Below are 26,912 nucleotides of genomic sequence, written 5' to 3' on the forward strand. Positions count from 1 at the left end.
AGAAGGACAACTCACAGCTTGGAGCAGGTGTTAGGGCTGTCTGTGTATACCATGCCACTTAGTCTTACAAGTAACTTGATTAAGAAGTTTTTCTTTCCCTGTCTAAAAAACGATATATGTAAGCAATTGAAAGGATTTGGGAAAGCTAAAAATGTCACACAATTCATACTAAAATGATCAATAAACTTGGGATATGAGAGCAGATAAAAAGGCACTATGTGCAGTTTTCTTTATGACAGCTATCATATCACAGACAAATGGAGTACAAAGACATTGAATATAATGAGATAAATTATGATAGGTAAATCATATGGAGAAGAAATATCACATGCCTAAGAAAGAAGAAAGTGATTACTGGGCTCAGTGTTTGCGGCCCTGGAAACAGGTGACAAAGGAGAGGAGAAATAGGGATGGGAGGAATAATATAATAGGGGAAAAATATATGGTCATCCTCAGGTTTTCTTCTTTACAACTTTTCTTAGGCTCAGCCCTGACTGCATCTTGCTCCTCAGAGCCCCTGTGACATCCTTATTCCGGAGGCTGTAAATGAGGGTGTTCAGCACAGGGGTGATGATGGTATAAAAGGCTGATACCATCATGTCCTGCTTAGCTGTGTGGTAGAAACTAGGAAGCATGTAGGTGTAAATCGCAGCACCAAAGAAGAGCAACACTACAATCATGTGAGAGGAGCAGGTGGCAAAGGCTTTCCTGCGGCTCTCTGATGAACTCATTCTGTGGATGAGGTGCAGAATGAGGGCATATGAGCTTGAGATGACCACAGTGGGGATGAGGAGCATGAGAACACAGCACAGGTACATTACCATCTTGTAGAGGGAGATATCAGAGCAGGAGAGCTTCATCAAGGCAGGAGCCTCACAGAAGAAACTCAGGATTTTTCTGGAATGACAAAAGGGGAAGCTCATGGCTATGGGTGTGAGCAACAAACCATCCACCATTCCTAGGAACCAGCATCCAGACACCAGGCATTCACAGACCCTCTGGTTCATCAGCAGAGCATAATGGAGAGGTCTGCACATAGCAGCATGTCGGTCGTAGGCCATGGCAGACAGGAGAAAAAATTCAGCTCCAGCGAGAGTCAGATAGAAGAACATCTGGATCCCACAACCTGAGGGAGAGATTGTATGATCTCCTGTCACCTGGCCCAGGAGCATCTTGGGCACAGTCACAGATATGTACATGAGGTCCATGAGGGAGAGCTGGCTGATGAAGAAGTACATGGGGGTGTGCAGGCGGGGCTCCATGTGGACGAGGATGATGAGGAGAGCGTTCCCAGCTAGGGCCATCAGGAAGAAGATGAGGGTCGCAGTGTAGAGGAGGAAGGCATGTTTGGTTTCACCAAAGAGCCCCACAAGGATGAAATCAGTATTCAACGTTTGATTCTGTGAAGTTTGATTCTCTGAATACATGGTCTTGGTTATAGTTTTCATCTGAGGAAGAAATGAGTCATTGTTTTCAGATATTTCACATGCATATGATTTCTTAATCATTTTTTCAATAAGAAAAGTACTTTGAACTATTTTTTCAAATATGAAGTTATACTGATATAGAATTAAAAGCTAAGTTCTCTAAGAGGCCAGGTTGCATATTGGCCATAAGCCTAGAATAGATTATGAAACAAACTTGGGGGGGTGACAACTCTACAAATAGACAAATTGTTTACAGTCAGTAAATCTTGTTTATTTTTTCCCCAAGCTGAGAATATAAAAGGGCTTATCTCATGGGATGATTAGAATGCTAAAGTATGAAACACAGGTTAAGTCTGTAACACAATGTGAGTGTTAAATGAAGTCATCTAATGACGCTCCCACTCCACTTTTGGACACAGTAGGCCATGCAGAAATCAGTGATGAAAGATGATGCTAATGTCAACACTAATATTGTTAATGATTCTAATATAACTGAAGTTCACTGAGAACTTGTAATCTTAAATATTTTCTCCCCTGATACATCTCTATTAACTCCCCTTTCATTGCTAAAAAATTTCAGTTTATCCAACCATTCTTTTCTCAATGAAGTTCCAGAAGCAGGACCACCAGGAGCATCAAAACAGACAGTGTTTAGCTCGCCTGTGGATTGCGGTTCAGGGTGCAGACCTAGGGGAGGGAACGAGGGCAGAAGGTGCACAGACCTTGTACAGATAAGAGGTACTTGTGTGCCAGCTTTGTATAGTTCAGGAGGCCAAAAGGGTTGCAGATCTGATGCAGGACAAGAGGATACTCAGTATAAGGCCTTTTACAGAGTGAGGAGGGCAGTAAAGTTGGTGATCTGGTGCAGAACAGGGGGGCAAGAATATGATGTTCAGACATCGTACTGGGCTGAAGGGCACTCAAGGAGCAGACAGTGCAGGACAGGACATTTGGGATGCAAACCTGGTGCAGAGCATGAGGATGTTCATCTTGCACAGTGTAAGAGAATATTCGGGGTGCATAGCATGTGCAGGGCAAGATGGCATTCAAGTTGCAAACCCCAGTACAATGCAGTATGGCAGGTGGTGTGCAGATATGGTGATAGGAGAAGGCCACTCGGGGTGCAGATCGTGTACAGGGGAGGAAGACACAGGGTACATGGTGTAAGACAGGAGGTCAGCAACATGCTACCTGGTCCCTCTCATAACACCAAAGCAGGGTTAAAGCATTTAATGTTTCATACAGAGAAATGATTTTTATAAGAAATCACAAAACCAAAAGCTATAGATTTCCTAAATAGCAACTGTCTAATTGAAACATGCATTAAATAATTATTTTTCCTTTAGTTGATGCCATTTATTCCCTGAAAACAGTGTCAAAATTATTATGTATTCTATGTATATGTATAGTTAACGAATGAATGAATGGAGTGAAATGGTTTGGAACATATATAGCAATATGAAGCAGTTGGGTACCACACACAAAGCTACAGCCTTAAAACCCAATATACTGATCTTGTATTTTAGTTTAATCAGGAAACTAGTAAATTTCATGCATGCATGCTAAGTTGCTTCAGTCATGTCTGATTCTTTGTGACCCTATGGACTGCAGCTCACCAGGCTCTTCTGTCCATGGGATTCTCCAGGCAAGAATACTCAAGTGGATTGTGATGCCCTCCTCCAGGGGATCTTCCTGACCTGGGAATCAAACCTGCATTTTATTCAGCTTAAATTCAGGCTTAAATTCAGCTTAAATTCAGGCTTAAATTCAGCTCCTATATTGACAGATGGTTTCTTTACCACTAGCACCACCTGGGAAACCCTCTCTACAGACCAGCTGCTGCTAAGTCTCTTCAGTCGTGTCCGACTCTGTTCGACCCCATAGATGGGAAGCCCACCAGGCTCCCCTGTCCCTGGGATTCTCCAGGAAAGAACACTGGAGTGGGTTGCCATTTCCTTCTCCAATGCATGAAAGTGAAAAGTGAAAGGGAAGTCACTCAGTCGTGTCCGACTCTTAGCGACCCCATGGACTGCAGCCCACCAGGCTCCGCCGTCCATGGGGTTTTCCAGGCAAGAGTACTGGAGTGGGGTGCCATTGCTTTCTCCGCTACAGACCAGCAGGTTTGCTCAATAACTGCTCTCCCTGAATATTTCCATTTTTAATATCCTGGTTGAATTGCTTAAGTCATGCTTGACGTAGTTGTCCTAAAATCATTAAATTAAGAATAGAGTTCAGTTATAGTTTATGGAAAGGTTAGGAGCTCCATAACTGACTAGGGTCTGATCAATATCAGAGTTGCTACACACCAGGTTAGAGAAATTTTCAGAGAAAAAATATCACATAGTAACTAAGACACATGGAAGTGTGAAGCAAAGTATATTGTAATGTACTTGGTTAAAAAAAATCTGGGATTTCATGAAATTGAAAGTCAGAATTACATAAGAGATTAATAACTGTAACCAGACATATTTGCTCCTTTTTTGTTTGTACCTTTAAAGTGTTCTGAAGAGATGTTAAAAAAACACATTCCATCAAAAAGACAAACACAGCATTTAAAACACATACGTTTTGTTTCACTTCATCTTCTCTACCAGAGAGTAACTGATACACAAAAGCTGAATGAAGCGGCTTTTACCATTCCAAGGCCAGGCAATCAGGCTTAAATTCAGAAGACAGAGTGCAAAAGTTACATCATCAGTTTCTTCACATGAGGGAATTGAGATAAATTACTGTTGTTTAGTCCTTTGCATTGTTGAATAAGCATAAAAACTAACAAGACTGGCAAGCCAAAAGGAATTTTCAATGGGGGTTGAACATGTTTGCCATTTAGGTGCTACAGCTATCAAAAAGCAAATCTTTTTCATAAGATATTGCAGGGCTTTTTTTTTTTTTTTTTTTTTTTTAAGCTCAGCAGTATGTTTTCCAGTTTCAAATCACATTTTCTTACTTGATATTTGTTTAGAATGCTCTCTCACTCTCTCTTTGTAAAAATAATTCTGATTTTCAGAAAGGCAGTATCAGGCAGAAGAACATACACATCTGAGACAGAACTTGACCCAGAATTGATTTAAAATGTTTGAGATTACAAATCCCTAAAAGAAAGTAAGTTGTTACTATCAAAGTGAGGTTATCTGTTTTCATAGATTAAGAATAATAGATTTGGTGTGATGTGTTGAAACACAGGCTGTGACCTGGTCAATATCAAGGGCAGTATTTATTGTCCCCTTGTGATTACCCACTCCTATCTAAGGTTGCATACTATGTATCCCAGAAACACCTTCAATTTGTGGATCTAGGTTAAAGCTTCACAAGAACAGGAATCTCATTCAAATTACAAAAATAAGAGTGAAGTTGGGAGCATTATTTCTTTGAGCTTTTCCTGATGTGATAGTTTCACAGACATTTCCAAGGTCTTATGATCTAGTCTTACCTTGAGTATACAATGGAGGCTTATTGCTATTGTTCAGTTGCTAAGTTTTGTGACCCAATGAGCTGTAGCATGCCAGGCTGCCCTGTCTTCCCCTGTTTCCCAGAGTCTGCTCAAATTCATGTCCACTGAGTCGATGATGCTATCTAACTATTTCTTCCTCTGCCACCCCTTTCTCCATTTGCCTTCAATCTTTAACAGCATCAGGACCTTTTCCAATGAGTTGGCTCTTTGCATCAGGTAGTCAAGGAACTGGAGCTTCAGCTTCAGCATCAGTCCTTCCAATGAATATTCAGGGTAGATCTCCCTTAGGGTTGACTGGTTTGATCTCCTTGCTCTTTAAGTGACTCACAAGTCTCCTCCAATACCACAGTTTGAAAGCGTTAATTCTTCGCTGTTAAGCCTTCTTAATGGTCCAATTCACATCCATGCATGACTACTGGAAAAACCATAGCTTTGACTAGACAGACCTTTTTCAGTAAAGTGATATCTCTGCCTTTTAATATGCCAACTAGGTTTGTCATAGCTTTTCTTCCGAGGAGCGATTGTCTTCTACTTTTAGGACTGCTGCCATTGTCTACAGTGATTTTGGAGCCAAAGAAAATAATATCTGCCACTGTTTTCACTTTTTCCCCATCTATTTGCCATGAAGAGATGGGACCAGATGCCATAATATTAGTTTTTTGAATGTTGGGTTTCAAACCAGCTTTTTCACTCTCCTCTTTCATCCTCATTAAGAGGCTTTTTAGTTCCTCTTTGATTTCTGCCATTAGGATGGCATCATCTGCATATTTGAGATTATTAATATTTCACCCAGCAATCTTGATTTCAGCCTGTGATTCATCCAACCCAGGATTTTGCATGATGTACTCTGAATCTAAGTTAAATAAACAGGGTGACAATATACAGCCTTGGCGTACTCCATTCCCAAATTTGAACCAGCCCACTTTTCCACGTCCACTTCTAATTGTTATTTCTTGACCTGAATAGAGGTTTCTCAGGAAGCAGGTAAAGTGATCTGGTGCTCCCATCTCTTTAAAAATTTTCTGCAGCTTTTTTTTTTTTAATTTATTTTTTTAATGAAGGATAATTGCTTTACAGAATTTTGTTGTTTTCTGTCAAACCTCAACACGAATCAGCCATAGGTATACTTATATCCTCTCCCTTTTGAACCTCACTCCCATCTCCTGCCCCATCCCACCACCTTAGATTGATACAGAGACCCTGTTTGAGTTTCCTGAGCCATACAGCAAATTTCCGTTGGCTATCTATTTTACACATGGTAATAAAAGTTTCCATGTTACTCTTTCCATAGATCTCACCCTCTCCCCATGTCCACAAGTCTATTATCTATGCCTGTTTCTCCATTGCTGCCCTGTAAACAAATTCTTCAGTACCATTTTTCTAGATTCTGTATATATGCATTAGAATACAACAATTATCTTTCTCTTTCTGACTTACTTAACTGTCTATAATAGGTTTAGTTTCATCCAACTCATCAGAACCAACTCAAATGTGTTCTGTTTTATGGCTGAGTAATATTCCATTGTGTATATGTACCACAGCTTATTTATCCATTCATCTGTTGATGGACATCTAGCTCGCTTCCATGTTCTTTTTTCAAAAAAATTTATTTATTTTAATTGGAGGCTAATTACTTTACAATATTGTGCTTTTTTTTTGCCATACATTGACATGAATCAGCCATGGGTGTACATGTTTCCCCATCCTGAATCCCCCTCCCACCTCCCTCCCCATCCCATCCCTCAGGGTCATTCCAGTGCACCAGCCCCTAGCACCCTGTCTCATGCATCAAACCTTGACTGCCGATCTGTTTCACATATGATAATATACGTGTTTCAATGCCATTCTCTCAAATCATCCCCCCCTCGCCTTCTCCCACAGAGTCTGAAGGACTGTTCTTTACATCAGTGTCTCTTTTGCTGTCTTGCATACAGGGTCATTGTTACCATCTTTCTAAATTCCATATATATGTGTTAGTATACTGTATTGGTGTTTTTCTTTCTGACTTACTTCACGCTGTATAATATTCCACCTCATTAGAACTGTTTAAAATGCATCCTTTTAATGGCTGAGTAATATTCCATTGTGTATATGTACCACAGCTTTCTTATCCATTTGTTGACCAATGGACATCTAGGTTGCTTCCATGTCCTGGCTATTGTAAACAGTGTGCAGCTTGTTTTGATCCATGCAATCACATATAAATAATATCATATATTTGCCTTTCTCTTTCTTATGTATTTCACTTAGTATTGTAATATAATCTCTAGGTTCATCCATGTTGCTGCAAATGGCAGTATTTCATTCTTTTTATGGCTGAGTAGTATTCTATTGTATATAGATATAAATAAGGCTTCCCTTCAGTGGTAAAGAATCCGCCTGCAATGAGGGAGACCTGTGTTTGATCCCTGGGTTGGGAAGATCCCCAGGAGGAAGGCATGGTAACCCACTTCAGTATTCTTTTCTGGAGAATCCCCATGGACAGAGAAGCCTGGCTGGCTGCAGTCCATGGGGCCACAAAGAGTGGAACATGACTGAGTGACTAAGCATGGCACAGCACATAGATATATAGATATAGATGTGTATATGCATATATGTATATAAATATAAATAAATAAATACACACACACACACACACACACACACACACAGTGGTTTAGTCACTAATTCATGACTGACTCTTGTGACCCCATGGACTGTAATCTGCCAGACTCCTCAGTCCAAGGGATTTTCCAGGCAAGAATATTGGAGTTAGATGCTGTTTCCTTCTCTAAGGGATCTTTTTGGCCCAGGAATTGAACCCACATCTCCTTCAGCGCAGGCAGTACCCTGCATTTTAGGTAGATTCTTTACCACTGAGCCACCAGGGAAGCCCCATATAGATGGATATATAACAATTATCTTTATATAATTCATATGTTGATGGACATTTAAGTTTCTTCTATGTCTTGGCTATGTTAATAGTGCTGCTTATGAACATTGGGGTGCATGTATCTTTTCCAATTAGTTTTCATCTTTTCAGATGTATGCTCAGGAGTGAGATTGCTGGATCACATATAACTCTGCGCTTGCACTTATTGCTTAGTTGCTCAGCCATGTCTGACTCTGTGACTCTAATGGAGTATAGCTCACCAAGCTCCTCTGTCCACGCAATTTTCCTGGCAAGAATACTGATGTGAATTGCCATCGTCTTCCAAGGGATCTTCCTGACCCAGGGATTGAATCCTCATCTCCACACCTCTTGCATTACAGGTGGATTCTTTACTGTTGAGCCACCAGGAAAGCCCTCATATATAACTCTATTTTTAATTTACTAAGGAACCTTCCAAATTCCTTGTGGATGGTGACTTCAGCCATGAAATAAGAAGACGATTGTTTCTTGGCAGGAAAGCAATGACAAACCTAGCTAGTATGTTGAAAAGCAAAGACATTATCCTGCCGACAAAGGTTCGTTTAGTCAAGGCTGTGGTCTTCCCAGTGGTCACATATGGTTGTGAGAGTTGGACCATAAAGAAGGCAGAACACCAAAGAATTGATGCTTTTGAACTGTGGTGCTGGAGAAGACTCCTAAAAGTCCCTTGGACAGCAAGGAGGTCAAACCAGTCAATCTTGAGGGAAATCAACCCTGAATATTCACTAGAAAGACTGATGCAGAAGCTGAAGCTCCAGTATCTTGGTCATCTGATGCAAACAGATGACTCATTGGAAAAGTCCCTGATGCTGGGAAAGATTGAGAGCAGAAGGAGAAGGAGTCAGAGGATGAGATGGCTGGATGGCAATCACTGATGCAATGAACATGAACTTGGGCAAATTCTGAGAGATGGTGAGGGACAGGGAGGCCTGGCATGCTGCTGTCCATGGGGTCGAAGAAACTTCAACACGACTGGGCAACTGAACAACAACAACAAGGAACCTCCAGACTTTCCTCCATATGGCAGCACCATTGTACATTTCCACCAACAGTGTATGGAGGTTCTTTTTTCTCCACACCCTCTCCAGAATTTATCATTTGTAGACTTTTTCATGGTTGCCATTCTGTCTGATTTGAGGTTATGCCTCACTGGAGTTTTGATAGGTGTTTCTTTAATAAGTAGTGATGCTTAGCATATTTTTTTTTTTTCCTGGAGAATTCTTTTATTTATTTATTATTTTTTACTCTATAATATTGTGTTGGTTTTGCCATACATCAACATGAATCCACCACAAGTGTACATGTGTTTCCAATCCTGAACCCCCCTCCCACCTCCCTCCCCATACCATCCCTCTGGGTCATCTCAGTGCACCAGCCCCAAGCATCCCGTGTCATGCATCGAACCTGGACTGGTGATTCATTTCTTATATGATATTAAACATGTTTCAATGCCATTCTCCCAAATCATCCCACCCTCTCCCTCTCCCACAAAGTCCAAAAGGCTGTTCTATACATCAGTGTCTCTTTTGCTGTCTCGCATACCGGGTTATCATTACCATCTTTCTAAATTCCATATATATACGTTAGTATACTGTATTGGTGTTTTTCTTTCTGGCTTACTTCACTCTGTATAATAGGCTCCAGTTTCATCCACCTCATTAGAACTGATTCAAATGTATTCTTTTTAATGGCTGAGTAATACTCCATTGTGTATATGTACCACAGCTTTCTTATCCATTCATCTGCTGATGGACATCTAGGTTGCTTCCACGTCCTGGCTATTATAAACTGTGCTGTGATGAACATTGGGGTACAACACGTGTCTCTTTCAATTCTTGTTTCCTCAGTGTGTATGCCCAGCAGTGGGATTGCTGGGTCATAAGGCAGTTCTGTTTCCAGTTTTTAAAGGAATTTCCACACTGTTCTCCATAGTGGCTGTACTAGTTTGCATTCCCACCAAGAGTGTAAGAGGGTTCCCTTTTCTCCACACCCTCTCCAGCATTTATTGCTTGTAGACTTTTGGATCGCAGTCATTCTGATTGGTGTGAAATGGTACCTCATTGTGGTTTTGATTTGCATTTCTCTGATAATGAGTGATGTTGAGCATCTTTTCATGTGTTTGTTAGCCATCTGTATGTCTTCTTTGGAGAAATGTCTATTTAGTTCTTTGCTCCCCTTTTTTTTGATTGGGTCATTCATTATTCTGGAATTGAGCTGTAGGAGTTGCTTGTATATTTTTGAGATTAGTTGTTTGTCAGTTGCTTCATTTGCTATTATTTTCTCCCATTTGGAAGGCTGTCTTTTCACCTTGCTTATAGTTTCTTTTGTTGTACAGAAGCTTTTAATTTTAATTAGGTCCCATTTGTTTATTTTTGCTTTTATTTCCAATATTCTGGGAGGTGGGTCATAGAGGATCCTGCTGTGATGTATGTCAGAGAGTGTTTTGCCTATGTTCTCCTCTAAGCGTTTTATATTTTCTGGTCTTACATTTAGATCTTTAATCCATTCTGAGTTTATTTTTGTGTATGGTGTTAGAAAGTGTTCTAGTTTCATTCTTTTACAAGTGGTTGACCAGTTTTCCCAGCACCATTTGTTAAAGAGATTATCTTTTCTCCATTGTATATTCTTGCCTCCTTTGTCAAAGATAAGGTGTCCATAGGTGCATGGTTTTATCTCTGGTCTTTCTATTTTGTTCCATTGATCTATATTTCTGTCTTTGTGCCAGTACCATACTGTCTTGATAACTGTGGCTTTGTAGTAGAGCCTGAAGTCAGGTAGGTTGATTCCTCCAGTTCCATTCTTCTTTCTCAAGATTGCTTTGACTATTCGAGGTTTTTTGTATTTCCATACAAATTGTGAAATTATTTGTTCTAGCTCTGTGAAAAATACCGTTGGTAGCTTGATAGGGATTGCATTGAATCTATAGATTGCTTTGGGTAGTATACTCATTTTCACTATATTGATTCTTCCAATCCATGAACATGGTATATTTCTCCATCTATTAGTGTCCTCTGTGATTTCTTTCACCAGTGTTTTATAGTTTTCTATATATAGGTCTTTAGTTTCTTTAGGTAGATATATTCTTAAGTATTTTATTCTTTTCGTTGCAATAGTGAATGGAATTGTTTCTTTAATTTCTCTTTCTATTTTCTCATTATTAGTGTATAGGAATGCAAGGGACTTCTGTGTGTTGATTTTATATCCTGCAACTTTACTATATTCATTGATTAGCCCTAGTAATTTTCTGGTGGAGTCTTTAGGGTTTTCTATATAGAATATCATGTCATCTACAAACAGTGAGAGTTTTACTTCTTCTTTTCCAATTTGGATTCCTTTTATTTCTTTTTCTGCTCTGATTGCTGTGGCCAAAACTCCCAAAACTATGTTGAATACTAGTGGTGAGAGTGGGCACCCTTGTTTTGTTCCTGACTTTAGGGGAAATGCTTTCAGTTTTTCACCATTGAGGATAATGTTTGCTGTGGGTTTGTCATATATAGCTTTTATTATGTTGAGGTATGTTCCTTCTATTCCTGCTTTCTGGAGAGTTTTTATGATAAATGGATGTTGAATTTTGTCAAAGGCTTTCTCTGCATCTATTGAGATAATCATATGGTTTTTATTTTTCAATTTGTTAATGTGGTGTATTACATTGATTGATTTGCAGATATTGAAGAATCCTTGCATCCCTGGGATAAAGCCCACTTGGTCATGGTGTATGATCTTTTTAATGTGTTGTTGGATTTTTATTGCTAGAATTTTGTTAAGGATTTTTGCATCTATGTTCATCAGTGATATTGGCCTGTAGTTTTCTTTTTTTTGTGGCATCTTTGTCAGGTTTTGGTATTAGGGTGATGGTGGCCTCATAGAATGAGTTTGGAAGTTTACCTTCCTCTGCAATTTTCTGGAAGAGTTTGAGTAGGATAGGTATTAGCTCTTCTCTAAATTTTTGGTAGAATTCAGCTGTGAAGCCGTCTGGACGTGGGCTTTTGTTTGCTGGAAGATTTCTTATTACTTTTTCAATTTTCCTGCTTGTGATGGGTCTGTTAAGATTTTCTATTTCTTCCTGGTTCAGTTTTGGAAAGTTATACTTTTCTAAGAATTTGTCCATTTCTTCCACGTTGTTCATTTTATTGGCATATAATTGCTGATAGTAGTCTCTTATGATCCTTTGTATTTCTGTGTTGTCTGTTGTGATCTCTCCATTTTCATTTCTAATTTTATTGATTTGATTTTTCTCCCTTTGTTTCTTGATGAATCTGGCTAATGGTTTGTCAATTTTATTTATCCTTTCAAAGAACCAGCTTTTGGCTTTGTTGATTTTTGCTATGGTCTTTTGTTTCTTTTGCATTTATTTTTACCCTTATTTTTAAGATTTCTTTCCTTCTACTAACCCTGGGGTTCTTCATTTCTTCCTTTTCTAGTTGCTTTAGGTGTAGAGTTAGGTTATTTATTTGACTTTTTTTTTGCTTCTTGAGGTATGCCTGTATTGCTATGAACTTTCCCCTTAGGACTGCTTTTACTGTGTCCCACAGGTTTTGGGTTGTTAGTTTTCATTTTCATTCATTTCTATGCAGATTTGATTTCTTTTTTGATTTCTTCTGTGATTTGTTGGTTATTCAGCAGCGTGTTGTTCAGGCTCCATATGTTGGAATTTTTAATAGTTTTTCTCCTATAATTGAGATCTAATCTTACTGCATTATGGTCAGAAAAGATGCTTGGAATGATTTCATTTTTTAAAAATTTACTAAGGCTAGATTTATGGCCCAGGATGTGATCTATCCTGAAGAAGGTTCTGTTTGCGCTTGAGAAAAAGGTGAAATTCATTGTTTTGGGGTGAAATGTCCTATAGATATCAATTAGGTCTAACTGGTCTATTGTATCATTTAAAGTTTGTGTTTCTTTGTTAATTTTCTGTTTAGTTGATCTATCCATAGGTGTGAGTGGGGTATTAAAGTCTCCCACTATTATTGTGTTATTGTTTATTTTCCCTTTCATACTTGTTAGCATTTGTCTTACATATTGCGGTGCTCCTATGTTGGGTGCATATATATTTATAATTGTTATATCTTCTTCTTGGATTGATCCTTTGCTCATTATGTAGTGTCCTTCTTTGACTCTTTTCACAGCCTTTGTTTTAAAGTCTATTTTATCTGATATGGGTATTGCTACTCCTGCTTTCTTTTGGACTCTATTTGCATGGAATATTTTTTTCCAGCCTTTCACTTTCAGTCCGTATGTGTTCCTTGTTTTGAGGTGGGTCTCTTGTAGACAACATATATAGGGGTCTTGTTTTTGTATCCATTCAGCCAGTCTTTGTCTTTTGGTTGGGGCATTCAACCCATTTACGTTTAAGGTAATTATTGATAAGTATGATCCTGTTGCCATTTACTTAATTGTTTTAGGTTTGAGTTTATACACCCTTTTTGTGTTTCCTGTCTAGAGAAGATCCTTTAGCATTTGTTGGAGAGCTGGTTTGGTGGTGCTGAATTCTCTCAGCTTTTGCTTGTCTGAAAAGCTTTTGATTTCTCCTTCATATTTGAATGAGATCCTTGCGGGGTATAGTAATCTGGGCTCTAGGTTATCTTCTTTCATCACTTTAAGTATGTCTTGCCATTCCCTCCTGGCCTGAAGAGTTGCTATTGAAAGATCAGCTGTTACCCTTATGGGAATCCCCTTGTGTGTTATTTGTTTTTCCCTTGCTGCTTTTAATATTTGTTCTGTGTGTTTGATCTTTGTTAATTTGATTAATATGTGTCTTGGGGTGTTTCGCCTTGGGTTTATCCTGTTTGGGACTCTCTGGGTTTCTTGGACTTGGGTGATTATTTCCTTCCCCATTTTAGGGAAGTTTTCAACTATTATCTCCTTAATTATTTTCTCATGGTCTTTCTTTTTGTCTTCTTCTTCTGGGACTCCTATGATTAGAATGTTGGAGCATTTAATATTGTCCTGGAGGTCTCTGAGATTGTCCTCATTTCTTTTAATTCGTTTTTCTTTTTTCCTCTCTGATTCATTTATTTCTACCATTCTATCTTCTACTTCAGTAATCCTATCTTCTACCTCCATTATTCTACTATTTGTTGCCTCCAGAGTGTTTTTGATCTCATTTATTGCATTATTCATTATATATTGACTCTTTTTTATTTCTTCTAGGTCCTTGTTAAACCTTTCTTGCATCTTCTCAATCTTTGTCTCCAGGCTATTTATCTGTGATTCCATTTTTATTTCAAGATTTTGGATCATTTTCACTATCATTATTCAGAATTCTTTATCAGGTAGATTCCCTATCTTTTCCTCTTTTGTTTGGTTTGGTGGGCATTTATCCTGTTCCTTTACCTGGTGGGTATTCCTCTGTCTCTTCATCTTGTTTATATTGCTAGTTTGTGGTGTCCTTTCTGTATTCTGGCAGTTTGTGGAGTTCTCTTTAAAAAATATGGAACGCTTCATGAATTTGCATGTCATCCTTGCGCAGGGGCCATGCTAATCTTTGTATCGTTCCAATTTTAGTGTATGTGCTGCCGAAGTGAGCACCTCACTGTAGCTTTGATTTGCATTTCTCTAATAACTTTGATTTCCTAAAGGAAATCAACTCTGAATATTCATTGGAAGGACTGATGCTGAAGCTGAAGCTCCAAAACTTTGGCCAACTGATGAGAAGAGCCAACTCATTGGAAAAGGTCCTGATGCTGGGAAAGATTGAAGGCAGAAGGAGAACGGGATGACAAAGGGTGAGATCACTGACTCAATGGACATGAGTTTGAGCAAGCTCTGGGAGATGGTGAAGGACAGGGGAGCCTGGCATTGTGCAGTGCATGGAATTTCAAAGAGTTGGACATGACTGAGCACTGAACAACAACAAAAATAACTAGTGATGTTGGACATCTTTTCTTGTGCTTATTGTCCATCTGTATGTCCTTTTTATAAGTGTTATATAAAAGATTCAAGAAAAACACTTTTGCTTTTCCTAATAAACATAGAAAATAGGGGAATTGACAAAATATAGTCAAGAATACAATATTGTAAAGTAATTAACCTCCAATTAAAATAAATAAATTTATAGTTAAAAAAAAAAAAAAAATAAAATGGACCTCAAACTGAAAAAAAAAAAAAAAAGAATTAATAAAATGTGCAAGAACCAGAAAAAGTCAAAACCAATAATGACCCTTTTGATCCTATAATTTTGTTTTCTGTTTGTTTTATCCCATCATCAGATGATGCTGAAAGCTTCATTTGATTGGGCTAATGAAAGTGGCCACAATTAACTGTATAAAGAGAAACAGGAGAGTGACATCACTTCTGTTTTGACTGTGCTCGTTAGGGGGGTGGATGATGGTTCTGTATTAATATATACCTTCAGGGACCTTGAAGTAAAATGTAGGTAAGAGTGCTAAAAAAAAAGACAACTGATGTCTTTCTTGCACACTTCTGGTTTTCCTTTTATGTCTTTAAAAAAAAATCTCCTTTTATTATTAAACTAGAAATCTTGAACAATTTTAACATTAATCTAAAATCTTACCATCATGAATAAAATCTTATCTATGACATAGATATTATTTTATGTATGGCCTTAGCCTTTTCATATTACAAAAAAATTTATTGTATATGTGTGTTCTTACTGTTTCTTCAAGAATATTTTGTGAGGTATTGATGACTCTCTTGTCTTTCAATGATAAAGATCCTATAATTCATAGTCTAGTTGATATGTTAAAGACAACACCAGTAACTGGTTTTGTAGTTGAGACTAAAATTTCTGTGGTCTTCTTTCCATCTTCATTTGGATCACTCTTTGATAGATTACTGATTGTACTCTTTCTTTTTTTTTTGTAACTCATTTGGAATCTGTGTTGTTTTAATGTTCATTGCATTTTAGATAATCGGTTTTAAGTTAAATGTCAATGTGTTAATTATAGAAAAATATTTTAAAAGACAAACTATTATAAAGAAAATTTTATTTATTTATTTTTTTAAAATTTTATTTTATTTTTAAACTTTACATAATTGTATTAGTTTTGCCAAATATCAAAAGTCAGTCATAATATAGTCTCCCAGATAAGTTATACCTTAATAGTTATAACTTGGCTTCTGAATAAAGACATGTAGAGAGTTTATACCATGTACCAGGCAGTTGTTTAAGAACTAAGACCCAAGAAAGAAGCAGCTATACCCTGATGGAGTTACAGTCAAATTCTTCTGAATCTTTTTCTATACATATGTTCTCAAATTATGTTATTTTCCAATGGCATCCTTTCTGTATACTGTCCTTTGTCCACATGGAGACTTTTGTATGTAAGATCCACACTTGGGGGTGGAGACTCCTGTGTCCTCCAAGGTTTTAGCCTGTATATAGCTTGTCTTAACCCTTTTGTCACCTGGTTTCTGTTAAGGATCTGAGAGTGCAAGCCCTGGGAGGCACTGGACAATGGGAGGAAGAAGGAAACTGTGACTTTTTCTTGCTTCTGGTGAGGGTCTCTGGTAGCTCAAGGAGCTGTAGGCAACTGACAGCCACATGGGAACTGTGGGATCCAGCACACCGAAGGCAGTTTCTATAGCACTGGCAAGATAAAGGCCTCTGGGTTGCAGTGAGGTAGGTCCCACTAGCAGCCCCAGAATGTAATGTCTCCGTCAGTTCGGTTCAGTGCAGGCAGGTGGAGCCCCTGTGTTTGACAAGGACTCCTCGTCCTTGGGTGATGACACTCCCTTTGCTGCTTCTCCAGTCTCCATTCTCCCCTTTGCTGTCTCTTAAACCGTGTCCTATATTATCCCTTCAGCTTGAAATGTGTCAAGAGTTTGTAAATCAAATTAATTATGCCTCAATTACAATACTTTTAAACTGAGTATTTCCATTACATTCAAATTTCTAAATTATAATTTGTGTTGAAATAAAAGTGATCCATAGAAAGTACTCTCTGAATGAAGATTTTCTGAGACAATTTAAGGAGGGTGTAAACTATTTGAAATTTCTTATACATAAAATTTCTCATATTTTGAATTTATTTTTGAAAAGCTTCAAAGTGTGCTGACATCAAGTTTCACCTGAACTAGCATTAAAGTATATATGTTTTTTAATTTTAGTCAATTTGATAAACACATCACTGTTTAACTCATCTTTCTTGATTATTAGTGTGTTTATATGACTTTTCATGTTTATCCATGTAAACAATGCTTATTTGAAATATGTATCTTCTTCATAGGCTTTTTTATGTTGAAAGATTTTGTATTTTATATTGAAAGATTTTTTTAAAATGTGTTAATATATTGTTAATATGTGTTAATATATTGAAAACAGTCATTTGTGAATAGTATGGATTGTATATTTATTTCAATTTTGAATTTATACTTTGACTCAGAATTTTAAAAAGTAATTTAGTTTAACATGTAAACTTTATTTCTTTTTGCACTTATGTGTTTAGAAAGTCCTTACACATTTTGATAGACTAAAAATATTAACTTTTACATATCTCTAAGATTAATGGTTTAGTTGCTAAGTTGTGTCCAACTCTTGCAACCCCATAGCCTGTAGTCCACCAGGCTCCTCTGTCCTTGGGATTCTCCAGGCAAAAATACTGGTGTGGTTGCCATTTCTTTCTCCAGGGTTTTAAGAGTGAGTTTAAGAGCATTTTTGTATGCCTAACTCCTAATACAATGATAACTTATGCAGGTTTGGTATGGAATAGATTTCAAACTTGATTGTTTTCAAGTGGAGATTAATTTCAAATGCTAAATGAGTCTTTAATTCACTCATTCCAAAAATATTATTCACTGCTAGTTATTTGCCTGCCCCTAGTGCAGTTTCATGATGGTGAAAACAAGATCCTTCCCTTATAAAGTTCATATCCTAGTGAAAAATAAAGGCAATAAACTACAAAATATGTAGTATTGTATCAGATGTTAATAACTACAGTAACTAAAACTAAAGCAGAGTGAGAGAATAAGAATCACAATGAAATCTATTTTATACTGCCTTATTAAGACCACATTAAGAATGTGAAATTTCAACACTCCCAAAAATGAAACAAGTGAGCAAGATATTAAATATCTGGGCAATGATATTTTAAATAGAGGGAACAAGAAGTGAAAGGCCCTGAGAAAGAAACTCACTTGCCATGTTTGTCACTAGTCAGCAGCAATTTTTCTGAAATAAAAATTTTGGAGAAACATACAAGATTAGGGTAGACATTGACCAAATGGCAGGTTCTTCAGAACTGTGAGAGACTTGCAAAAGCCCAATTATCATCAAAATATGATTAAGGAAATGATTTTAAAGACACATGTACAAACTCACAAGACTACATTAGCAGTTTTCTACTGCTAAGCAATTTTAAACTCTTGGCTTAAATTTTACACTTGGTCATGGCTTGTAATCATTTTTACAGTTTTGTATTTCAGTTTGCTAATAGTTGTTAGGAAATTTTCATCTGCATTCAAGAGGTATATTGAGATTTAATTTCTGTTTATATCTTGACTGGATCTGATAGACAGAGTGCCTGATGAATATGGATGGAGGTTTGTGACATTGTACAGGAGACAAGGATCAAGATCATCCCCAAGAAGAAGAAATGCAAAAAAGCAAAATGGCTGTCTGAAGAGGCCTTGCAAATAGCTGTGAAAAGAAGAGAAGTGAAAAGCAAAGGAGAAAAGGAAAGATATACCCATTTGAATGCATAGTTTCAAACAGAGAGAAGAAAGCTTTCCTCAGTGATGAGTGCAAAGAAATAGAGGAAAACAATAGAATAATAGAATAGGAAAGACTAGAGATTTCTTCAAGAAAATTAGAGATACCAAGGGAAGAGTTCATGCAAAGATGGGCTCGATAAAGGACAGAAATGGTATGGACCTAACAGAAGCAGAAGATATTAAGAAGAGGTGGCAAGAATACACAGAAGAACTATATAAAAAAGATGTTCATGACCCAGATAATCACAATGGTGTGATCACTCACCTAGAGCCAGACATCCTGGAATGTGAAGTCAAGTGGGCCTTAGGAAGCATCACTATGAACAACGCTAGTGGAGGTGATGGAATTTCAGCTGAGCTATTTAAAATCCTAAATGATGATGCTGTGAAAGTGCTGCACTCAATGTATCAGCAAATTTGGAAACCTCAGAAGTGGCCACAGGACTGGAAAAGGTCAGTTTTCATTCTAATCCCAAAGAAAGGCAATGCCAGAGAATGCTCAAACTACCACACAGTTGCACTCATCTCACATGCTAGTAAAGTAATGCTCAAAATTCTCCCAGCCAGGCTTCAACAATATGTGAACCATGAACTTCCAGATGTTCAAGCTGGTTTTAGAAAAGGCAGAGGAACCAGAGATCAAATTGCCAACATCCATCGGATCATCAAAAAAGCGAAAGAGTTCCAGAAAAACATCTGTTTCTGCTTTATTGACTATGCCAAAGCATTTGACTGTATGAATCATAACAAACTGTGAAAATTCTTCAAGAGATGGAATACCAGACCACCTGACCTGCCTCTTGAGAAATCTCTATGCATGTCAGGAAGCAACAGTTAGAACTAGACATGGAAAAACAGACTGGTTCCAAATGGGGAAAGGAGTACTGTCAAGGCTGTATATTGTCACCCTGCTTATTTAACTTCTATGCAGAGTACATCATGAGAAACGCTGGGCTGGAAGAAGCACAAGCTGGAATCAAGGTTGCTGGGAGAACTATCAATAACCTCAGATATGTAGATGACACCACCCTTATGGCAGAAACCAAGAAGAACTCAAGTCTCTTGATGAAAGTGAAAGAAGAGGAGAGTGAAAAAGGTGGCTTAAAACTCAACATTCAGAAAACTAAGGTCATGGCATCTGGTCCCATCACTTCATGGCAAATAGATGGGGAAACAGTGGAAACAGAGACAAACTTTATATGTTCGGGCTCCAAAATTATTGCAGATGTTGACTGCAACCATGAAATTAAAAGACACTTGCTCCTTGATACAAAAGCTATGACCAAACTAGACAGCATATTAAGAAGCAGAGACATTAGCTTGTCAACAAAGGTCCATCTGGTCAGAGCTATGGTTTTTCTAGTAGTCATGTATGGATGTGAGAGTTTGATTGTAAAGAAAGCTGAGCACTGAAGAATTGATGCTTTTGAACTGTGGTGTTGGAGAAGACTCTTGAGAGCTCCTTGGACTGCAAGGAGATCAAACTAGTTACTTCTAAAGGAAATCAACCCTGAAAGAAACGAATGATGCGGAATCTGAAACTCCATAATACTTTGGCCACCTGCTAAGAAGAACTGACTCATTGGAAAAGACCCTGAGGCTTGGAAAGACTGAAGGTAGGAGGAGAAAGGGGTGACAGAGGATGAGATGGTTGGATGGCATCACTGACTTGATGGACATGAGTTTGAGCAAGCTCTGGGTGTTGGTGATGGACAGGGAAGCCTGGCATGCTGCAGTCCATGGGGTCACAAAAAGTCTAACACGACTGAACAACTGAACTGAACTGAACTGAACAATTGTGTAAATTCAAGGAATACATATTGATTTGATTCATTAATGTATTATGAGTAATATTGTAACATTGTAGCATTTTTTTTTTAAGCAATTCTCTGTGAAAGTCACTCAGTCATGTCTGACTGCTTGCGAGGATGTGGGCTATACAGTTCATGGAATTCTCTCTGCGAGAATACTGGAGTGAGTACTCTCTGTTGCTGCTGCTGCTTAGTTGCTTCAGTCGTGTCTGACTCTGTGTGACCCCATAGACAGCAGCCTACCAGGTTCTCCGTCCCTGGGATTCTCCAGGCAAGAACACTGGAGTGGGTTGCCATTTCCTTCTTCAATACATGAAAGTGAAAAGTGAAAGTGAAGTGAAAGTGAAGTCGCTCAGTCATGTCCGACTCTTCAAGACCCCATGGACTGCAGCCTACCAGGCTCCTCCGTCCATGGGATTTTCCAGGCAACAGTACTAGAGTGGGGTGCCATTGCCTTCTCCAGGGTACTCTCTACCATGTCACATAATTTTGTATTGTGTCAGCTGTGATAATTAAATCTCTTCTCTTAACAAGTTTTCTTATCACAATACAAATTTTTTTACATATTTACTATTATGTCTATTAAATATTCAGGATTTATTTATCTACAGTTTATTTGTTTGTTCCCTTAACAATACCTCTCTTTCCTCATTCTTCAGCTGCTGAGAATCACTTTTTTACTCTCAGTTTTCACAAACATTTTTTGTTTTTAGATTGCACATTCAAGTGTTACCACACAGCATTTGCCTTTCCCTGGTTTATTTCATGTTCTCAAAGTCCATACATGTTGTTAAAAATGGCAGGATGTCCTTCTCTCTCATGGTTAACTAATATTTTGTTGAAGTAGTTCACAAATAGTCCATGAACCCCATATTTTTAATCTATCCTTCCACTGATGGTAAATTGATTATTCCCATTATCAGTATATTGTGAATAATGCTATAATACATTTGGGAGTGCAGACATTCTTTTGATATTCTGTTGTCAATTCTTTGGTTTATGTTTCTAGAACAGGAATTGCTGGGTCATAGGGTAATTCAATTTTTAATTGTTTTAGGGAAACTCCATATTTTTTTACATAGTAGCTTTACCAATTAACTACTATAAAAATGCACAATACTTCCCTTTTCTCCATATCCTTGTTAATACATGTTATTTCTTGACTTCTGGATAATAGCCATTCTAACAGGTGTGAAATGATATCTAATTGTTGTTTTGATAGGCATTTTCTGATGATTAGTGATGTTAAGCATCTTTACATGAGCTTGTTGGATTTTTGTACATCTTCTTTGGAAAAATGTGTATTTAGCGCCTCTGCCCATTATTTAAGCAAAATTGTGTATTACTATTGATTTATATGAATTTATATATATTTTGGATATTTACTCCTTATTCATTGTATTGTTTGCAAAATTTTTGTTCCATTGTCTTGCCTTTTCATTTTGTTGATTATTTATTTGGTTGTGTAGAAGTTTTTTTTTTAACTTATTTAACTCATATGCATAATACATCATGAGAAATGCTGGGTTGGATGAAGCACAAGTTGGAATGAAGATTGCCAGGAAAAATATCAATAACCTCAGATATGCAGATGACACCACCCTATGGCAGAAAGTGAAGAAGAACTAAAGAGCCTCTTGATGAAAGTGAAAGAGGAGAGTGAAAAAGTTGGCTTAAAAGTCAACATTAAGGAAACTAAGATTATGGCATCTGGTCCCATCCCTTCATGGCAAATAGATGGGGAAACAGTGGAAACAGTGTCAGACTTTATTTTCTTGGGCTCCAAAATCACTGCAGATGGTGACTGCAGCCATGAAATTAAAAGACACTTGCTCCTTGGAAAAAAAACTATGATCAAACTAGACAACGTATTAAAAAGCAGAAACATTACTTGCCAACAAAGATCTGTCTAGTCAAAGCTACGGTTTTTCTAGTAGTCATGTATGGATATGAGAGTTGGATTATAAAGAGAACTGAGCACCAAAGAATTGATACTTTTGAACTGTGGTGTTGGTGAAGACTCTTGAGAGTCCCTTGGACTGCAAGGAGATCCAATCAGTCTATCCTAAAGGAAGTCAGTCCTGGGTGTTTATTGGAAGGACTGATGCTGAAGCTGAAACTCCAATACTTTGGCCACCTGATGCAAAGAACTAACTCATTGGAAAAGACCCTGATGCTGGGGAAGATTGAAGGCAGGAGGAGAAGGGGACAACAGAGGATGAGATGGTTGGATGGCATCAGTGACTCAATAGACATGAGTTTGGGTGGACTCCGGGAGTTGGTGACAGACAGGGAGGCCTGGCATGCTGCAGTACATATGGTCACAAAGAGTCGGACATGACTGAGTGACTGAATTGAACTGAACTAAGAAGTTTTTAAGTTTGATATAGCCCCAGTTTTTGATTTTTACTTTTGTTCATCTGCTCTGTTGTCATAATAAGAAAATAATTGCTAAGACCGATGCTGAGGAATTTTTATCTATGTTTTCTTCCTAGAATGTTACAATATCAGGTCTTAATGTTTTAGTCTTTGATCCATTTTGACAAAATTTTGTGTATTGTGGAAGACGAGTTGCCCATTTCATATTTTTGCATAAGTTCATCCAATTTTTCCAGCATCATTTTTCACAGAGACTATCATTTTCCTAGTGGGTGTTTTTGGCTCCTTTGTAGAATAATAGCTGAACATATATTCAGGGATTTAATTCTGGGCTATCCATTCTGTTCCAATGGGTGAATATTTATTTTAAGAATGTATCATTCAGTTTTAACCATTTTACTTTGTATTAATAGTATATTTTGAAATCAGAAAGTGTGATGGATCCAGGTTTGTGTGGTTTTCTTGGGATTGCTTGGTCTCTTTGGGCTCTTTTGTGGTTCTGTGCAAATGTTAAGACGATTTTTCATATTTAATATCATTGAAGTTTTGATAGTAATTGTGTTGAATCTATAGATGGCTTGACTATAATGGACATTTAAAAATATTCACTCTTCTGGTTCATGAAATGGGATGGCTTTCTATTTGTTTTATATCTTTTTTTGATATCTTTCAGCAATCTCTTGAAGTTTTGTTATTTAGATCATTATTTTCCTTGGTATGTTTTATTCTTACATATATTATTATTTTTGTTGTTACTTTAATTGGAATTATATTTTTTACATGTTTAAATACTATTCCATAGAAATTCAAATGCCTTCTGTGTGTTGATTTTATATCCTGCAATTTTATTGAGTTTATTCCTAGCTACAAATGTTCTAGTTTTCTAATTGTATATTCTTGCCTCCTTTGTCATAGATTAATTGGTCATATAAATGTGTGTCCACTTCTTGACTCTGTTCCATTGATCTATGTGTCTGTTTTTGTTCCATCACCATACTATTTTGAATATTATAGGTTTATAGTACAGTCTGAAGTCATGGGTTATGATATCTCAAGCTCTTGTTCCTCTTTCTCAAGATCGTTTTGGCTGTTTGGGGTCTTTTTTCTATACATTCAAATAAATTAATTTATATTAAAAATAAAATACAAAAAAAATTCAAAATTGTTTGTTCAAGTTATGTGAAATTTTTTCATTGTTATATTTATAGGGATTGCATTGAAAATGTAGAGCACCTTGGTCAGAATAATCAGTTTAAAAATATTAAATATTCCAGGAGGAGCCAAGATGGCGGAGGAGTAGGACGGGGAGAACACTTTCTCCCCCACAAATTCATTAAAAGAGCATTTAAACGTCGAGTAAATTCCACAAAACAACTTCTGAATGCCGGCAGAGGACATCAGGCACCCAGAAAAGCAATCCAACTCTTCGAAAGGAGGTAGGAAAAAATATAAAAGACAAAAAAAGAGACAAAAGAGGGAGGGACGGAGTTCCGTCCCGGGAAGGGAGTCTTAAAAAGAGAGAAGTTTCCAAACACCAGGAAACCTTCTCACTGCCGAATCTGTGCCGAGCTTTGGAAGCACAGAGGGCAACATAACTGGAAGAAAAAATAAATAAACAATTAAAACTCGAAGATTGCAAGTCCTACGGTAACTCCCCCAGCGGAGAAGCAGCGCAGACGCCTGCACGCGCCATTAGCAAGCGGGGGCTGGGCAGGGAGGCGCAGCGCGGGCTGCATCACTTAGAGTAAGAATCTGGCCTGAATACCCTGAGCACTATCTGAGCGAAATAATTTGGGCTAGCAAACCAGACTGTGGGATATCTACCACGCGAAAAGCCAGCCCCAACCTAAGACACCACCAGGCCCGCGCACGGAACAAAGAATTGATCAGAGATAGCCGGCTGCAGACCTTCCCCCTCCGGTGACAGGCAGCCAGAGCCAGAAGGGGGCAATCGCAGCCCCAGAGAGACATTATCTATAAAACTGTAAGCAGGCTTATTTGCTAACTAAAACTTTTTGGGGGTCTGGACGGTTAACATCTGCCTGAGAAGGTGCGCCGGTTTTACACCCAGATAACCGAGTGGCGGGGAGGCGATAAGTCGCAGCATTGGCGCTCGCCAAACACCTCATCACTTGAGCTGCTCAGACCTGGGAAGAGCACAAAACTCAGACCCAACTGAGTCTGCGCCTCTGAGGACTACCCGAATGCCTGAACCTGAGCGGCTTGGACCTGGGAGGTACATACAACCCAGGGCCAGCCTTGGATTGTTCCCGGCGGAACAACCTAGAGCCCGAGCAGTGTGGGCAGGGAGGCTACACGCGCCGTGAGCGGGGGCAGACCCAGTGTGGCTGAGGCACTGCGAGCGCACGCCAGTGTCATTTGTTTGCAGCATCCCTCCCTCCCTCCCCACAGCGCGACTGAACAAAGAGAAGAAATACAGCTCCACCCATCAGAACACCGACACAAGCTTCCCTAACCAGGAAACCTTGACAAGCCACCTGTACAAACCCACACACAGCGAGGAAAAGCCACAATAAAGAGAACTCCACAAACTGCCAGAATACAGAAAGGACACCCCAAACTCAGCAATTTAAACAAGATGAAGAGACAGAGGAATACCCAGCAGATAAAGGAACAGGATAAATGCCCACCAAACCAAACAAAAGAGGAAGAGATAGGGAATCTACCTGATAAAGAATTCCGAATAATGATAGTGAAATTGATCCAAAATCTTGAAATTAAAATGGAATCACAGATAAATAGCTTGGAGACAAGGATTGAGAAGATGCAAGAAAGGTTTAACAAGGACCTAGAAGAAATAAAAAAGAGTCAATATATAATGAATAATGCAATAAATGAAATTAAAAACACCCTGGAGGCAACAAATAGTAGAATAACAGGCAGAAGATAGGATTAGTGAATTAGAAGATAGAATGGTAGAAATAAATGAATCAGAGAGAATAAAAGAAAAACGAATGAAAAGAAATGAGGACAATCTCAGAGACCTCCAGGACAATATTAAACGCTACAACATTCGAATCATAGGGGTTCCAGAAGAAGAAGACAAAAAGAAAGACCATGAGAAAATACTTGAGGAGATAATAGTTGAAAACTTCCCTAAACTGGGGAAGGAAATAATCACCCAAGTCCAAGAAACCCAGAGAATCCCAAACAGGATAAACCCAAGGCGAAACACCCCAAGACACATATTAATCAAATTAACAAAGATCAAGCACAAAGAAAAAATATTAAAAGCAGCAAGGGAAAAACAACAAATAACACACAAGGGAATTCCCATAAGGATAACAGCTGATCTTTCAATAGAAACTCTTCAAGCCAGGAGGGAATGGCAAGACATACTTAAAATGATGAAAGAAAATAACCTACAGCCCAGATTATTGTACCCAGCAAGGATTTCATTCAAGTATGAAGGAGAAATCAAAAGCTTCTCAGACAAGCAAAAGCTGAGAGAATTCTGCACCACCAAACCAGCTCTCCAACAAATACTAAAGGATATTCTCTAGACAGGAAACACAAAAATGGTGTATAAATTCGAACCCCAAACAATAAAGTAAATGGCAACAGGATCATACTTATCAGTAATTACCTTAAACATAAATGGGTTGAATGCCCCAACCAAAAGACAAAGACTGGCTGAATGGATACAAAAACAAGACCCCTACATATGTTGTCTACAGGAGACCCATCTCAAAACAGGGGACACATACAGACTGAAAGTGAAGGGCTGGAAAAAGATTTTCCATGCAAATAGGGACCAAAAGAAAGCAGGAGTAGCAATACCCATATCAGATAAAATAGACTTTAAAACAAAGGCTGTGAAAAGAGTCAAAGAAGGTCACTACATAATGATCAAAGGATCAATCCAAGAAGAATATATAACAATTATAAATATATATGCACCCAACATGGGAGCACCGCAGTATGTAAGACAAATGCTAACAAGTATGAAAGGAGAAATTAACAATAACACAATAATAGTGGGAGACTTTAATACCCCACTCACACCTATGGATAGATCAACTAAACAGAAAATTAACAAGGAAACACAAACTTTAAACGATACAATAGACCAGTTAGACCTAATTGATATCTATAGGACATTTCATCCCAAAACAATGAATTTCACCTTTTTCTCAAGCGCACATGGAACCTTCTCCAGGATAGATCACATCCTGGGCCATAAAGCTAGCCTTGGTAAATTCAAAAAAATAGAAATCATTCCAAGCTTCTTTTCTGACCAC

The 26,912-nt window shown here is 38.1% G+C and overlaps 1 protein-coding gene and 1 non-coding gene across 2 annotated transcripts; both read right to left on the reverse strand.

The window, feature by feature from the left end:
- Positions 1-452: 452 nt before the first annotated feature.
- LOC113896274 (olfactory receptor 2T3-like) lies at positions 453-1,427 on the reverse strand. Its single transcript, XM_027548510.1, has one exon. The coding sequence runs from the start codon at positions 1,425-1,427 to the stop codon at positions 453-455; it is 975 nt and encodes a 324-aa protein (XP_027404311.1).
- Positions 1,428-14,213: 12,786 nt separating this feature from the next.
- Positions 14,214-14,317, reverse strand: LOC113896785. The gene has a single exon (XR_003512143.1). It is a non-coding gene; the product is annotated as a U6 spliceosomal RNA (small nuclear RNA).
- Positions 14,318-26,912: the final 12,595 nt, after the last annotated feature.

Source organism: Bos indicus x Bos taurus, chromosome 7 (assembly GCF_003369695.1).
Source record: "Bos indicus x Bos taurus breed Angus x Brahman F1 hybrid chromosome 7, Bos_hybrid_MaternalHap_v2.0, whole genome shotgun sequence".
Lineage (NCBI taxonomy): Eukaryota > Metazoa > Chordata > Mammalia > Artiodactyla > Bovidae > Bos > Bos indicus x Bos taurus.